This window comes from Anthonomus grandis, chromosome 6 (assembly GCF_022605725.1).
Source record: "Anthonomus grandis grandis chromosome 6, icAntGran1.3, whole genome shotgun sequence".
In the NCBI taxonomy this organism is placed as follows: Eukaryota; Metazoa; Arthropoda; class Insecta; order Coleoptera; family Curculionidae; genus Anthonomus; species Anthonomus grandis.
In genome coordinates this window covers 6,740,239-6,756,901 of record NC_065551.1, presented here as the reverse complement: position 1 = coordinate 6,756,901, position 16,663 = coordinate 6,740,239, and the positions used below count along the sequence as shown (strand labels likewise).

Sequence of the window (16,663 nt, the reverse complement as noted above, 5' to 3'; positions counted from 1 at the left end):
TATTGCAGCTAAACTATAAGGCATAAATGACGAATAAATTTGAGTATCGTCTGCATAGAGATGATATTTACAATATTTTAAGGAATTTGCAATGTTAAAGGTATATAGAAGTGGGCCAAGTATACTACCCTAAGGTACTCCTGATTTGACACTCAAAAATTCTAATATTTATTTACTCAAGGCAAACTCGCTGTTTTCCGTCTGACACAAATGAATTAATTAAAGAAGACGAAGCCTCCTTAAAGCCTATATATTTTAAAATCGCAATCAAGATATTATGCTCCATCATATCAAATGCTTTGGAATAATCTAATAGTATCAAGACAGTTGCATTTCCAGAATCTTGAGAAGTGACAATATCGTCCACTATATTACACAGTGCCGTCGAACAACTATATCGGGGTCTAAATCTCGACTGTTTAGAAGAAATAATATTAAGTCTGTCAATATAGCTGATTATATCAATAGATTATATCAATATAGAAAATTTTTGAAAAAGCTATGGAAACTCAGAGTTTCCATAGCTTTTTCAAAAATTTTTGAGAAAGTTGGCAAAATTGATATTGATCTGAGTTGACTTAATTCATGACTGACAGGTCTTAAAATATTTTCTTAAATAGGGAGGCTTATTATAATTTATAAGGCGGTAAATAAAGTTATACATATGAAGTTTTCTCCGGTTTTCCATATTTAAAATATTTCAACTGTTTACTACCAATACCTCCTATATGCAAAAACCAGAATTGAAGATAGGAGGTATTGGTAGTAAACAGTCGATTTGCTCTATTCATATGTGGTGTAATGTGTTCTCTAAAATGTACATTAAAAGAAAGTAAATAATTATTGTATACAGTGTCACCATAATCAAAAAGAGACAGAACTAAAGTGTCACAGAACAAATACTTTTGCCTAGAGGTAATATATTTTCAACATCTCTTCTGATGTTTTTACTTCCTAGCACTATAACTTGCGTTTTCGCGGAATTTCATTTAAGATTGTGTAAAATCTCTTGCGAAGGTTTCAATGGTTTTTCGATCGGATATGAGGGAGTTTTGTGTCGTTTCAATATTTTCCTTATTTATTGGTACATAGATTTGCTAATCGCCAGCATATTGTTGTAAAGTGGCATGTTTGACTACCTTATACATATCCGCAACATAAATTGAGAACAATAAAGGTGAAGTGACTGAGCCCTATGGCACCCCGCAGGAGATTGCCTGAAACTCTGAATACCTCGTGTTGCCCGCACCTCCGGGATCCGGGACTGGACACTTGACACTCTCGACTGTTAAAATAAGTTTTTAAAAATTGTACAGTGTACACTGACAGGCCAAAATAATGTAATTTCGCTAGTAAGAAGTCGTGATTTACCGTGTCAAAGGCCTTACTAAAGTCGAGTAAAGCCATGCAGGTGCCAGATTTCTGTTCCTCACTGGGGCAAACATTTAATATTTTTGTAAGAGAAGTACTTGAGCTGTACTCCTGGCGAAATCCTGACTGGCATTCTGTAAGAATTTTATAAACTTCTGCAAAATGACTAAGTTCAATGGAAATGTGTTTTTCAATTATTTTCGATATAGCAGGTAAAATACTGATTGGTCTGAGATCCTTTAGTTCTAGGGGATTTGAAACTTTTGAAATTGGTTTGATTATGGCTCTTTTCCAAATTGTGGGATATCTGTCATTAACAATTCATGAATGTAAAATATTTAGCAGCGGATTTAAGTAAAAAGGCAAACACAACTTTACAATCTTTTATTGATATACCATCCGTACCGGTTGCATTAGACTTTAAGTTAAAAATAATTTTTCTTATGGTGTCAGAGTCTAAGAGAGGAATGCTAAAGATCTCATTAGAAAATCTACTATTTTTGTAAAAATTTAGTAGCTCTAATGATGTAGAGTCAGCCATATTGGAGTGGCTCAAAAAGAAATCATGAATGAGGGAAACATTATTTAAATTTTCTGGCAGTTCAAAAGGATGGTTATTATCACGTGTTAGTTTTAGCTTGCCAGCAGTTACCCAAAATTCTTTTCCTTTTTGATGCGCTACTTGCTTAAAGAATGCTATTTTTTCTCTGATAATTGCATGCTTGGTGTAGTTTCTTAGTTGCCTGTAATACTGTAAGTGCGCTTCTGATTTTTGGTATTTTTGGAGAACCTTGTCTCTTAGTCTAATCCTAGTTTTTACATTGTGAGTAATTCACGGATTAAATGGCTTTTTAACTAGGAGTTTATATTTAAGTGGTGCATATTTATTCAAGTGATTTAAGATCTTGCTATTAAATATATTTACTTTATCGTCAACTTGGACACTGTTGTACAGGGTGTCCCAAATTCGAGCCTCACCATTGGGATCTCGTAAGCTAGAAGAGATACGAGGTCGGTTAAATTGAGGCAAAGTTGAGCAATTTGGTGCTCATTAAAACGCCCTTTTGAAATTTCAAAAATTGCGAATACTTCCGAAGATATTTGGAAAAAACCGAATATTCGCGATTTCATTTTTATTTAAAAAAAAATAAATTACTTATTCTCATTGCTACTTTCTCTAGTTTACAAATTTGTATCGACAGATTTTCAAACCGACGTTTCGTATTTGAGCTGTCATCATCAAGTTTGTTTTTTTTTAAATACGGTCCTGGATTTTTTATTACGGAGTTTAAGAGCCCCTTATGTTCCTAAACCAACGATGTATCGCACTTATTCAAAAATGTTATATTAATGGATATTTCCATAAGGATTCGTGTTAATGAGAAAGATGAAAAATATAACACCTTTTGTTATATAACGTATTAATGAAAAAAGCTTAAACACTAACATAAAAAGAGGGTTTACGTTTATAACACAATTAAAGCAAATATTCAAATAGTAATCCGTCTGCTTGGATGCATTTTTGTCAGGCTGTCAATTTTATAGATCGATCGCTGAATCCTTCTTGCGGGGATAGCCCTGATCTCCCTTGTTAAGTCTTGACGTAAGGCCTCAAGATTTTGTGGCGTATTTTAATAAAGACGGTTTTGAAGAAATTCCCAAAGAAAGTAATCTAAAGGGTTTAGGTCGAGCCTTCTAGCGGGCCAACGTACGGGTCCTTGGTTTCCAATCCATTTGTTAGGGAACAATTCATTTAAAAAATTGGTGACGCATCGTCCATTATGGGGTAATGCACCGTCCTGTTGCCACCATAGCTGACGTAATACATCCAAAGGTTCTTCCATTAAGAAATCCATTATATTGGTCCTTTTATTGTGCCACATACCGACTCATACGTTAAATGATTGTCGTCCCTGAGGTCTTACTTCTTGATTCTGCCTTAATAGTGTTCGTTATGTCTATTAAATAGGCCATTTGTTAAAAAACTGCATTCATCTGTCACTATAATTTTATTTAGGAAGTCGGCATCTTCATTAACTTTATTTTGCAACCAGTAACAAAATTCTAAGCGTCTCTCAGCATCGCCAGGTCTTAATGTTTGACTAATATGAATTTTGTAAGGTTTATATCCACGATTATGTAAAGTTCTCCAAACTGTCATTCGCGGTAGTGCCACTTTGTTTGAGAAAACTCTAATTGAAGCTCGAGGATTATTATTTGCCTTAAAAATAATTCTTTCTTTTTACTTTCTATCAAAGTCCAGTGCCGTATTTAAAAAAAACAAACTTGATGATGAGAGCTCAAATACGAAACGTCGGTTTAAAAATCTGACGGCACCATTTTGTCAAATAGAGGTAATAGCAATGATAATGAGTCATTTATTTTGTTATATCTATTCAAATAAAGTCGTAAAAAAATAAAAATGAAATTGCAAATATTCGGTTTTTTCCAAATATCTTCGGAAGTATTCGGAATTTTTGAAATTTCAAAAGGGCGTTTTAATGAGCACCAAATTGCGCAACTTTGCCTCAATTTAAGCGACCTCGTATTTCTTCTAGTTTACGAGATCCCAATGGTCAGGCTCGAATTTGGGAAACCGTGTACAAGTCGTCCCATTGGATCACAAATACATCCGCAATAAAATCAGTAATATTTATATTATTATAGTCCCTAAATAATACCACTTTCTTGGGGCCAACTATTTTAGGTTTTTGAAACGTGGGTCAATGACTACTCCTCCCCAAAAAAAGCACTTTTACAAAACTGTACTTACTATAAAAATATTGACCAAAGTTAAAATGACTTTATATGTCTGAAATAAAATGAAAAATTACTCTAAATTGCAAAAATATGAAAAATAATTTCCCATTACTGAAAAATATTAAAATTAAGATAAGGTAATAAGTGAAACACATAGCAGTGTTAGCTGAATCCCGAGTTGATAACCCAGTTGAATAAAAATATTAGTTTCTAAATAGTAATAAGATCTAAGGGACAAAAAAGCAATATAGCTTTACACTATAATTTCTTAGATCTCCCTATCAAACAAACCATGAACTGTCTTACTGATTATATTATGCTAGAACCTAAAAATAAATTATTTTTTCGTTTTACCTATTTGATTCTACAATTTACGCGTAATATCCAAAAAAATATACTCTTTATAATGTATTTAACTTATTATTATACCGAAAATAATTAGGACAATTAAAACAATTTATGTAAAACGTACTTTTGCTTCACCATCCGAACTAAATTCTGAACAGCCGCTCACTCTATGCACTCGACCAAACGGTGGCGGTAATGCGGAAGCCGCCGGCGGCAGAATTGTACCAGCAATTCTTCCATTAAAACTCCCCATCAATTGATCGTACGCCATTTCCATTGGAGATACACAGTTCGATCCCATTGGGGATTCCGTGGGTAGCTTTAAAGTGGAGCGAAAATTCGGAGGCCCCGTCCAGTCCATGTTAATTGGCGGGGTTCGCAAAGACGGCAATGATCCCATGCCTTCCTGAAATTCAAAGGCAGATTTTGCATGTATTAATAACGTATTCATGTTTTTTAGATATTGTTGTATATTAAACATAAATAAATAACTTTTATTGCCCAACAGAAAAATCCAATCCAAGGTGAGTCTCCAGGAACCACATCGATCGTCTGTAGAAAAACTATAGTTAGGAAAAATCTGAAAATATTACAATAGACTAAAGTCGATAGAGGCAACTCGCCTGAAATATTTTAAGATGGTGACACTTTCGATTATACTAGAAGTACGTGTCAACGTTATTTTAAACGCCCTATATATTTTACATACATTTTTGAATTCTACATCAGAATCTAAATAATTTTGTGCAAACTATCCTATATCTCTAAGTCTTGTTAAGCGTTTTTGACAGATTTAAGTCTTTTTATGTTAAACTCGAGACTATCGTGTCGAGACCAGAGTGAGAGGCGGCTGCCCACAAGGCAGTTGCCTTTCGCCACACCTTTGGTGCCTGGTGATGGACAGTCTCCTCAGGAAGCTAGAACTTGAAGGATTCTATGCACAGGCATACGCGGACGACGAACTAGACGATAGTCACGGGTAAATTCGTGAACACAGTCTGTGAGCGGATGCAAGTCGCGTGCGGGATAGTGGAACAGTGGTGTCGGGAGATAGGGCTGTCGGTCAACCCTGGAAAGATCGAGCTCATTCGCTTTACTAAGAGGCGGAATTTGACAGGCTTTAAACCTCCCATTAAGTATCAGACTCGCCTAACTTTGAGGCAGCAGGTCAAATACTTGGGAGTTACTTTAGACAGCAAGCTCACGTTTAAAACTCACGTAGACCAGGCAGTAAATAAGGCAACAGCCCTAATATGGCAACTACGGCGAACAATAGATACTGTATTTGAAGTAGGATCGAAAAAGATTAAGTAAATTCTGACTAATACCAGGCTGCTTTAATTTTCTTAATAAAATAGGGTAATTTAATCTGAAAGTTGAAGAGTACAGAACAGACAGTTCCAGGACTTTGCAAAGTTATTTAAGACCGAGATAAGCCTCTAAATTTAATTCACCGGACTTTAAAACAAGACAAATCCGAGCAATTTTTCAAATATCAGGAAATATCTACGTAGAATTATCTATTTTTATGGTTTTATGTATTTATAACTTATATAAATACATAAAACCATATAACATATAAACAACATATAAAATACAAACTATATAACAATTTATATTACCTGTACTTTTCTTGACGAAGGATTATACGGATAAGCATTAACGGCTGCTCTATTTTCAAAACCTGGTGGCGGTGGTGGCCCCATACTACCATATCCGCTCCATTGCGTGGCTGGCTGATAGCCGGCAACATTGCTCTCAAAATTTCTCGATGTGTTATTACCGTACTGTCTACCACCCACTTTTTGTTGGAGAGAATTAATAATTTCTTGATTTTTCATGCGTTGCCCTAATAAACGAAAGAAGAATATATTATTTTTATAAATTTTGGATTTGAAAAAAAAAATACCTGTATATGCCTTAGTATTAGGCGCGAGGCATACATCTATTTTTTGTCCAAATACATTTTCACCTTGCAACCTTTTCTGTGCTCTAAAATAAAAAATATAAGATTATTGAAAGAGGTATTATTATGTTTTCTAACTGATTAGTGTTTTAAAAAAACCGTTTTTTTTAAAAGTCGGAAAAAAAACGCGAAAAAACTGTTTCTTTTTTCCGAAAAAAACCGTTTTAATTGGAAAAATTGCTTTTTTCGTTTTTTTTATAGCTAGCTATAAATAAAATTTTTGACCTCCAAAGTTGTCTTTTGACCACTAGATGCCTATATTAATTATACAAAACGTATAGTATAGTATAAAATTGATTGTTGCAAAAAACTTTAACTGCTGTTTACTCAAACTCAAAATCACATTTTACGGATACCACTTCAGCGTTGAAACCCTCATATTTATTAACGTGTAGAAGAGAAACAATAACAAATCAGTTTATTTTTTACTATTATTGGCATCGAGTATCGACAACATATTTATTTCAATAACGTAGTACCACTCCTTAGTTGCCCCTTTGATTCATTTACTGAAGGAGGTTGATGAACTTTAAGACAATTGCAAAAATAATCTGACAATCAATTTGTTATTATTGTGCTAAAAGTGTTGTGACGGTTATTCCAGGTAAGTTTTTCATATTTTTAAACTTTACTGCTAAAGAATATTACTGAAACTGTAAAATAAACCCAAAAGTACACTAAATTTGATGTAAGGTTATGTTTACGTTTCTACATAGTTTAAGAGGAGAGAACCATTGTCGCATTTTTTGTTTCCTAATAAATCAAATATTAAAATTATTATTATTTTAAATATTGGATTTGGATGTGTAGATTAAATTATAGAATCTTAATAATTTTTTTTAATGGAATGGTAACAGAATATGGCATTATTTTCATTTTTTTTTTAAATTTTAGCCACAAGATGCCTAGGCAAAAGTTAGACGTTTGGAAATATTATAAGACTACTAAAAGTGGTGAAAACAAAAATAAAGTAATTTGCAAGTTTTGCTCACAGACCTATTCGTTTCCAAATGGTACGCGAATGAGCAACCACTTATTAAAATGTTTGAAGTGTCCAGAGAAAATTAAGGAATCACTAGGTTCAATGTCTGCACAGGGTAATGACTGTACTTGAGTTTTAATGCGCATTCTTTGCATCATATTTACTTCATTTTAGATAAGCTCAATCGTGGGTCTGTTGATGAACAGTAATGTAGATGTTTGTGAAGATGCTGATAAGGAAAATGCTGGAGGCGGCAACAACAATAATTTAGGTCATGATGATACAAACATTGACATGGAAGTTATGGATATTGATATTGATACGAGCCTTATATCGCCATCGACAAGTTCATTTAGTACTTTAAGTGGTGTTGATGCTGGAGGCAGCACTGGAAATGTTAAGGACATTAATGTTATGACCGGCAGGAAGATCATTAAACACTCACGTATGGAACAATCGAGCATAATATCATTCACAGATCGAATCTCAAAGAAGGAGCAAATATCAGCAGATGCCGCCTTTTGCAAGAGCTATTTATGCTGGGGCCTTACCGCTTTCCATTTTTTCTGAAAACCCTTTGTGGAATGTCGCATTTAATATTTTGCGGCCATCCTATAAACCACCGAACTTACATAGTTTACGGAAACCATTACTAGAAGCAGAATATGCTCGTATTATGAAATTAGCCGATGAGAAGGTTCAGAACTCTCAATGTTTAACTCTCATATCAGATGGTTGGACTAATATTCGTGAAGATGGAGTAGTAAATTTTCTTTTAGCCACCCCCGACGTTGTATTTTACAAATCCATTGAGCCCGGAGAAAATAGAGAAACTGGACAATATATTGGGCAACAATTCGTTAATGTTATTAATGATGTTGGAAGCGCAAATGTTTTGTTAATAGTCACAGATAATGCTAGCAATATGAGAGTTGCATGGAATATGGTCAGATCTGAGTTTCCTCACATCTTTACGATCGGATGTGTTGCTCACGGGCTCAGTTTATTAGCAAAAGACATTATGAGGATTCCTCGGCTATCCGATTTAAGAAATAAGGCTAAAACGGTTGTAAAAAACATTAAAAACAAACGAGTCTCCCTTGCAGTATTTCGCAAAAAACAAAAGGAAAAGTATGGAAATAAAGCTGTTGCTTTAAAAATGCCAAATCCAACCAGATTTGCAGGAGACGAGATTCTTTTCAGCTCCTTAAAACTTAACAAAGCTGCCTTACAAGAAACTGTAATTTCGGAAGATGTCAAAATAGAAAATTCAGTACGAAGAGAAATCCTTGGCGATACGTTTTGGCAAGATATTACTATAGCAGAAGAACTTCTGATGCCTATTGCCAGGGGTATAAAAGTTTTAGAGGGAGATTCTCCTAATTTATCACTTGTTCCAAGAGTGTTAATGGACATAAAAGTTCAAACAATCAATAGCCTAAAAAGGCATTCATCATTAATACATAGCAGTACTTCAAATACTATACTGAAACAAGTAGCAAAAAGAATTGACTTTTGCTGTAAGAATCTATCATATTGATCTATCAAATCATATTGGTCTGCCAGCTGATAAGGTGATTGCCAACGCGGCTATGTATAAATCAAAATCAGGTTTTTACGGAAGACCAATTTTGTGGGAAGTTGCAAGTTAAAATGATTGTGATCCAGTATCATGGTGGGAAGGTCTCTGTGCAAACTAACTACTGCAACCGATAGCAACTCGGTTACTACAATTAATCCCATCATCGGCAGCCTCTGAAAGAAACTGGTCAACATATAAACTCAAAAAAAAAGAAATCGATTGTTAGGTAAACGAGTGGAAAAATTAGTAGCCGTTAGAAGCAACCTGTACCTACTCGATGGGAACATCGAAAAAAAATATTCCAGCGAAGATTGCCTATATTACTTACAAACGGAGGCCGCTTCTTTCGATGATGACCAATTACTCTGTCAATATACCTCAAACGAGGCCCCTAATCTTGAAGATTCATTTGATTCAGAAGAATCAGAACTAAACTCGAGTTTTGAATGTTATGATTCTGATGAATCTTCATAATTTACTTATTTCTTATTTTTGGTTGTAGTTCCTGGTGTGATTCTCTCTAGAGTGCATTTTAAGTTTTTGTTTTTTGTCGTTTAGTTGTTTTAGTTTTGTAAAGAGTTTTAAAAAAAATTTTTTTTTCAACACTTTCGGAATAAAACTGAAAAAAAAACGTTTTTTTTTCGGAAAAAAAAAACGGTTTTCTTCCGGGCTGTTAAAACACTAAACTGAATCTGAAGGAAACGGAGTATTTTTCTAAAAATAGGATAAAATTGTTTTTATATACCATATCTTCATTGGTATTTAAAACTAGAAAGACGTAAAAATATTTGAAAGTCAAATGAATGAATTTAGATAGAAACATGTTGGAAATAATAATTTTATAAATAAATATTTTTCCGGATTCGGATTGTAAAGTCAACAAAATATTGCAATATAAGCGTACTGCATATTTTGCAAAGGCTTCAAAATCATTGCCGTAAATTTATTGTTAATTTAAGAAAATATGACAGCTTCTCAGAAAGAAATTGTACTGTTGGTTCCATGTAGAGAATCTTCTTTATCATGAGTTGACGGTTTTATGCATGGATGGCTTGGTACTTTTCTTTTTTATGCTGTGTCACTACTATCGAATTCGCTAAAGCGCATGTCCATTGCTCGCTTTAAGAAAAAATAAAAAACGCATTTTTCCACGTTACAGATAATCTATTTACAATTTTTCTCGTCAATCATTACTACGCATATTTTTATTTATTGAAGACATTATCAATTTATTTAGAATAAAATTAATGATACTTGGGAGGCAAGAAAACTAATACTTTAACGATTTTTATTTGCAGAAGCAATGCGAGAAACAAAAATTATAGTTCTGGTGAACACACGCTTTTGAAAGTAATTATTTTGCAAAGGCTTCAAAATCATTGCTGTAAATTTATTTTTAATTTAAGAAAATATGACAGCTTCTCAAAAAGAAATTGTACTGTTGGTTCCGTGTACAGAATATTCTTTATCATGAGTTGACGGTTTTATGCATGGATGGCTTGTTACTATTCTTTTTAATGCTGTGTCAGTGTATAATAAACTATCGAATTCGCTAAAGTGCATGTCCATTGCTGGCTTTAAGAAAAGATAAAAAACGCATTTTCCCACGTTACAGATAATCTCTTTATAATTTTTCTCGTCAATCATTAGTATGCATATTTTTTATTTATTTTTATTTAGAGGCAAGAAAACTTTAAGGATTTTTATTTGCAGAAGCAATGTGAGAACAAAAATTATAGTTGTGGCGAAGAAACAAAATTAAATGTTTTAATTAATTACAAAGCTTTTGAAAGTAATTGGTCAATTATGAATACACAGTTGCCAGGTTTGATTTTTGACAGTTTAAAAATAGAGTGTATCACATATAAAATCCAGAATATGGCAGCCTCTTATATAATAATAATAATACGTTTATTACTTACCAAAATAATACATTAGAAATAATATTTATTATAGATTACAAAATGGGGAAGTCTTTATCTCCAAGAAAAATGCATGTAGGTCATTTAGTTAACTGTATTATGCATTTCGGCTGTGTAAACAGCCATCATCAGATACAGAACATACCAAAAAATTCATAAAAATTTTAGTTATTTATTTATTTATATTTTTTTTGAGTTTTATTTGTTGAACGTTTATGTTTTTTGTGATGTTCTGTATTTGATGATGCCGAAATGCATAATACATTTAACTAAATGACCTACATGCATTTTTTCTTGGAGATAAAGCCTTCTCCATTTTGTAATCTATATATACACATTCTCCTACAAAATATGGACTTCTATTCAACTATTATATTGATTATATATAAGTGAAAGTTAGTTCGGAGGAAGCAAACTGGCTAATCTTAAATTTATTTATGTAATAAGTAATCGAATATGAAAAAGACCTCTGAAATAATTCTTTGTTGTGCGATGGGATAGTTAGAAGATCCTTTCGTCTAATGTTAAGATGATGCACATCCGTACGAAATTTGACTTTTTTTAAATAAATATGGAGGTGTTTTAAATTTAAAAATTTTAAGTAGGTCTCGTCGGCAGTACATACTCAACCAGTTTGCCTCAGTTAACTTATGAGATATGTTGTCTCTCGTCCTTACACCATAAAGAATACTATAAATATATCTGATCTATGTTAAAAGTAATAAAAATTAACAGAATATCTTACTTAAATAACTGAATATTATAACTTATTAGATTGCTGAATATGTCTCAAAAAGCCTTTTACAAAATACGTCCCAGAGATTCTCGTTATTAAAGTGTTTTTAAGAAGACACTTTAATACGAAGACTTTAATATTAATTTAACGCAAATAAACAAGATTATAGTAGTAATAAACTAGATGCAACTGTGCCATAATTAAACCTACTAATAATCAAAGTGGGCAACAACCATCTTATATTAACCATGTTGTAAAAGCATTTTTGAGACGGTTGCTGTACCGTCAAGAGACCTAAAAATAATTTCATTAGAAAACTAAACCATAAAAAACTTAGGTTGCTAGTCAGCAAGAATATTGGTTGGATATTTTGCAGTGTGCAGATATAGAAGCTTATGCTGGCTGAGAAAAAATGAGATTAACAAAGCAAAACATTAAACAAACCTGGAAAATTATCAAAAAAGCAACATTCTATAAAGGAAAAAAAATATCAATAACTATAGAGTAATTGATGACAGGTTAATTGAAACCTGTCAAACTTGTAAGAATATCGTATAAAACTTAGATTAGATGTAAACTTGAAAAAAACAACAGCTACACAAAATAAACTTATACGATTACTATACAGAAATTTAGTAAAAGTCATGAAAAAAAATAAAAAAAATTCCCTACTAATCCTTTAAATATTCCCTAAAAAACCCCTTTAAATATCTCTGTTTTTATCCCTGTGATGTATGTATGTACTTTTTTAATTAGACAGGAGAGAATTACTACTTCAGTAAGTGTTTTTGAAAGTTTTCCTTTTCCCTCCCTTCTTGAAGCTCTATGACATACATACCGCCATTTTATGTTATCTTATATTTTTTATTATCTATGAAAAAAATGGAGAAAAAAAAAGTTAAACACCATTTATTTCTACCTATTATAGAGCCTTGGAGATGATTTAAATATAACTTGAAACGTTGGCTAGAAACAAATAGTTTTCTTAACAATTGGCCAATACACCCGCAAAATACCACTTCTAATACACAATCTCTGGTCACAAATTCAAAAGAATTAAAAAAAAATGAAATTCAATTATTTGAAGATGAAGAAGTCTGTAGTAAGATTTTCGTTAAAAACAAAAACACATCTAAAATGTGTAAATTATAAATTTTCGAGAAGGAAAGTAAACATGGACTACTGCCATACTAGACTTACAAAATGACAAAGATTTGTAATATCTTAACAAAGGAACTTAAAAGGATCTCCTTAGGCAGATATATTTTATAAATTCTGTATATTTAACACACATGTACATATCCACAATTATTCAGTGAGTTTCAAGTTTTAATCACTTTTTAACTTTTATTAAATCACGTTTTTATTTTGCCTTTAAGTATACAAGGGTAGCCCTTTAGATTTAGAGATTCGGTTCAATCTTTCTAAAAGCATAACTGTCGTCCCATTTTTTCCAATTTCTAACTGTAATTTCTATTTCAAGCTAACCAACACAAGTATCGTGATGTGTGGTGGCGCCACTGTAAATATATAATGTTATCAGTCAGAACCGATAATCAAAATGGTGCACGTGATATTCATAAATTTAATGCTTAATAGAAAATGATAGAGGTTTTTAGTTTTTTGTAAGTCAATAAAAACATAAGGCACTAACTCTGAAAATAATGCACGATTTCGTTGTATTAAAATAACCAAAAAAAAAGATAAATCAACAGAGTAAAATCATCTAATACCATACCTGTGATCCCTATCATAGGGCTTAAAATGGGCCATATCTTTCCCTCGCCGAATGCCAATCACAAAATTATAATTTTTTAACAAATTAAAACTTAACAATCACGTTAAATAAAACGGACGGTTTTAGGCGAACAATGTTGTACCGTAGCACAGCGACTGGTTTTTTTACTATACAAAGCCGTTTTTTTATTGAAGGAATTTGAATGTGGTATTTTATCATTAGTTTGAAAATTATTAGTCCGGTACACTGCCCGAAAAAGTCATGTATGAGTAAAATACACTGGCTACGAAAAAATAATCGTATCCTAAAAGAAGCTGCTGACTGGTATGCACGGTCGTTTTACCTTTTTAAAAATCACCTATTAATAAAAATATTTTTAGACAGCATAAAAAACAGTCTTAATATTTACAAATTGCAAAAGAATGTCTCCATTTACAGAAATGCACTGAGAAAAATGGTAGTAATATTAAATTATAAGTCATGTACATTTTACATAATATCTTAAGTAATAATATCGTTACTTGATATATTAGGTAAAATTTTAAAAATCTCCAGTTTTACAGTTGATATTGTGTATTTTATATTTTACATATAAAAACTTGTTCTTAAAGTTAAATTTTTCCGTATAAACTATGTGAATAAATAATTCACATAACAAATAATGTATTAAAAATTACAGGTTATATTATGTACTTCTCTTTTTACATGAAATATTATGTCAAAATTGTTTACATATTCGATTATGTAAAATTATAGTATAAAAGCTGTAAAATCACGAAATATACCCACAATTTCCCAACCTCGTTCTTTTTTACCACGAGGCTTCGTCTTCAATATTTCTCATCTTGTCGGGTTGATCGCGTCCCTTTGTTTTAAGAGTGAGCTTCATTGAATCTTTATTTGTACCCTTTAAGGTAAGTAAAAAAATATATTTCTTTATATTGATAGAATGCAAAATTTGTTCATTTAAGTGTTTCACATTCAAAAAATATGAATTGCACCAGTATTTACACCGTAATTGGAATGGCGTCGTATTTTTTTGTGTGTATCATGACTGCAATATGATTTTTAAAACGTACATTGGTTTTAAACAACATATTTATAGACAACATTCATTAAATTCACGTAAAGTGTGTAATAAAATGCTTCAGGTTATATATTGTCCTATACACAATTGCGATTATTTCAATAGAATTCAATCATAGAAAGCTTTTCTATAGTAGGTAGGTTAGTACATATATAAAGTTTTAGTATGATAAAGATTTAGATAAATTAAACTGTGATTATATAACTTGTAATAATGATAGCACAAATATACCGAAATTACTTTTTTTTGAGGCTCATAATTTTGACAATGGACAACTAAGAACAACATATAGTAGAAAAAAATATTATAAAGAAAATTATAACTTTGTTGAACCTAAAAAAATTCTAATAGGAAAAATGTTAAACAAAGATTTTTTTTAATTATATTCCAATTTTAAATACTATAATAAAATAAGAATGTCTTTTTGAGTTTTTTTCGTTACCAGAAACTCAACCAATAGGTAGTATTTTTCAAGAGTTTTCTGATGGTTTTAGTTACCGAAATAGCGAGTATTTTAAAAATAATAAAAATTGCTTTAAAACAATTTTATACCAAGATGCCTTTGAAATTTGTAATCCTCTAGGATCCGCCAGAATAAAATATAAATTAGTTGGTATATACAGGGTGACAATTTCAAGAGTAGCCATGGCTTATAATTTTTAAACCGTAAAAGATATAAAAAAATGCTTAAAACCGTTTCTATAGTAACAAGGGGGAACCAAAATGATGAATTTTTTAGGGATATACTATCATCCCCCTAACCCCCAGAGCCACCCCCTTAAAAATTTTAAATTGGAAGGGTAGTCGAGTGATACCTTGTTTGAAAGGTCTATTAATTCCCTATATTATGCGACCCTACTTATAATAATCAATGAATTTATTTTAGAGTTATGCCAATTTTAATATTTTATTAAAGGTTATTTAAGTGTTTTTTAATTTCTTATAAAATTAACATATTTTGAAAATGTCATAAAATATTTAACATTTGAACATTAGTACAAATGGTTAAGAACTAGGAAAACACTCTGCAATATTGCGTTTATTCTATTTTTAAAACAATAAAAATCTGCATTGAACTTTAATTATTTTATTAAATGCTCAAAGTGGCTTCCATTATTTTGCAAGCAAAAGTACAATCTGTTTTCAAACTCTTGACGAACATTTCTAAAAACTTCAGTTGTTAATAATCGGTACTCTTGTGTAATTCTTTGTTTTAGCTCCTCAATGGTGGCAGGCTGCGTTTTGAAAACGACCGATTTTAGGTGACCCCAAAGAAAAAAATCGAGAGGGGTGAGATCTGGCGATCTTGGCGGCCACTCAATAGGTCTTCTTCTACCAATCCATTGGTCTGGATAATGATTATCTAGCCACTCTCTAACAGGCAATACATAATGTGGTGGGGCCCCATCTTGTTGAAAATGCAATAAATTTTCATCAAGAACAAGATCTCCATTTTCATCCCTTTGGTTTTCCAATTCCGTTATTACTAAAGGCTTAACAGTTGTTTCTAACATTTCAGCATAAATTTCTTCATTTAGATTATCATCAATAAACAATGGCCCAATTATATTATTCCCTAGAATTCCGGCCCACACATTTATTTTTTGGGGATATTGGGTGTGCCCTTCCCTAAAAATATGGGGATTCTCATCACTCCAGTAACGGCAGTTTTGCTAATTTAAATAAAAAGTGCACTCGTCACTGAAACAAATGTTTTTTATAAAACGTGGTTCATTTATTATTTTTTGGGTCATTAATTCACAAAATTCGATCCGCCTGTCTGGATCGTCATCACCAAGTTCTTGAACAATCTGTAGCTTGTAAGGATGGAATTTATTAATTTTTAATATCTTTCGTACTGATTCACGAGACACTCCTGTGGCAGCTGCTGCTTGACGAGTCGACATACCAGGATCCATAGCAAAATGCCCAAGAACCTCAATCTGAGTTGCTTCATCCAGTATTCTTGGCTGATTTTTCTTTATATCACCTACAAACCCAGTTTCTTCAAATTTTCTTACCAACTTCTGGATGTAATAATGCCCAACCTGCTTATCTGGGTGCCTCTCATTAAATATTGTGGCACTTCTACGAAAACAGCGATTTTGAGAACCATAAATAAATATCATTTCAACTCTTTCGGCGATCGTATAAACCATTGTAAAAATCAA

General features: G+C 32.1%; 1 protein-coding gene across 2 annotated transcripts in view; it reads right to left on the bottom strand.

Annotated features, from left to right (window-relative positions):
* The window catches only part of LOC126737742 (meiosis regulator and mRNA stability factor 1), a 153,388-nt gene that overhangs the window by 81,196 nt on the left and 55,529 nt on the right, over positions 1 to 16,663 (bottom strand). For both annotated transcript variants that reach the window (XM_050442759.1, XM_050442760.1), the window contains exons 7-9: positions 6,389 to 6,471; positions 6,102 to 6,328; positions 4,604 to 4,885 (exon numbers count right to left, since the gene is read on the bottom strand). In XM_050442759.1, the coding sequence (XP_050298716.1) occupies positions 4,604 to 4,885; positions 6,102 to 6,328; positions 6,389 to 6,471 (592 nt within the window). The remainder of the gene's footprint in view (positions 1 to 4,603; positions 4,886 to 6,101; positions 6,329 to 6,388; positions 6,472 to 16,663) is intronic.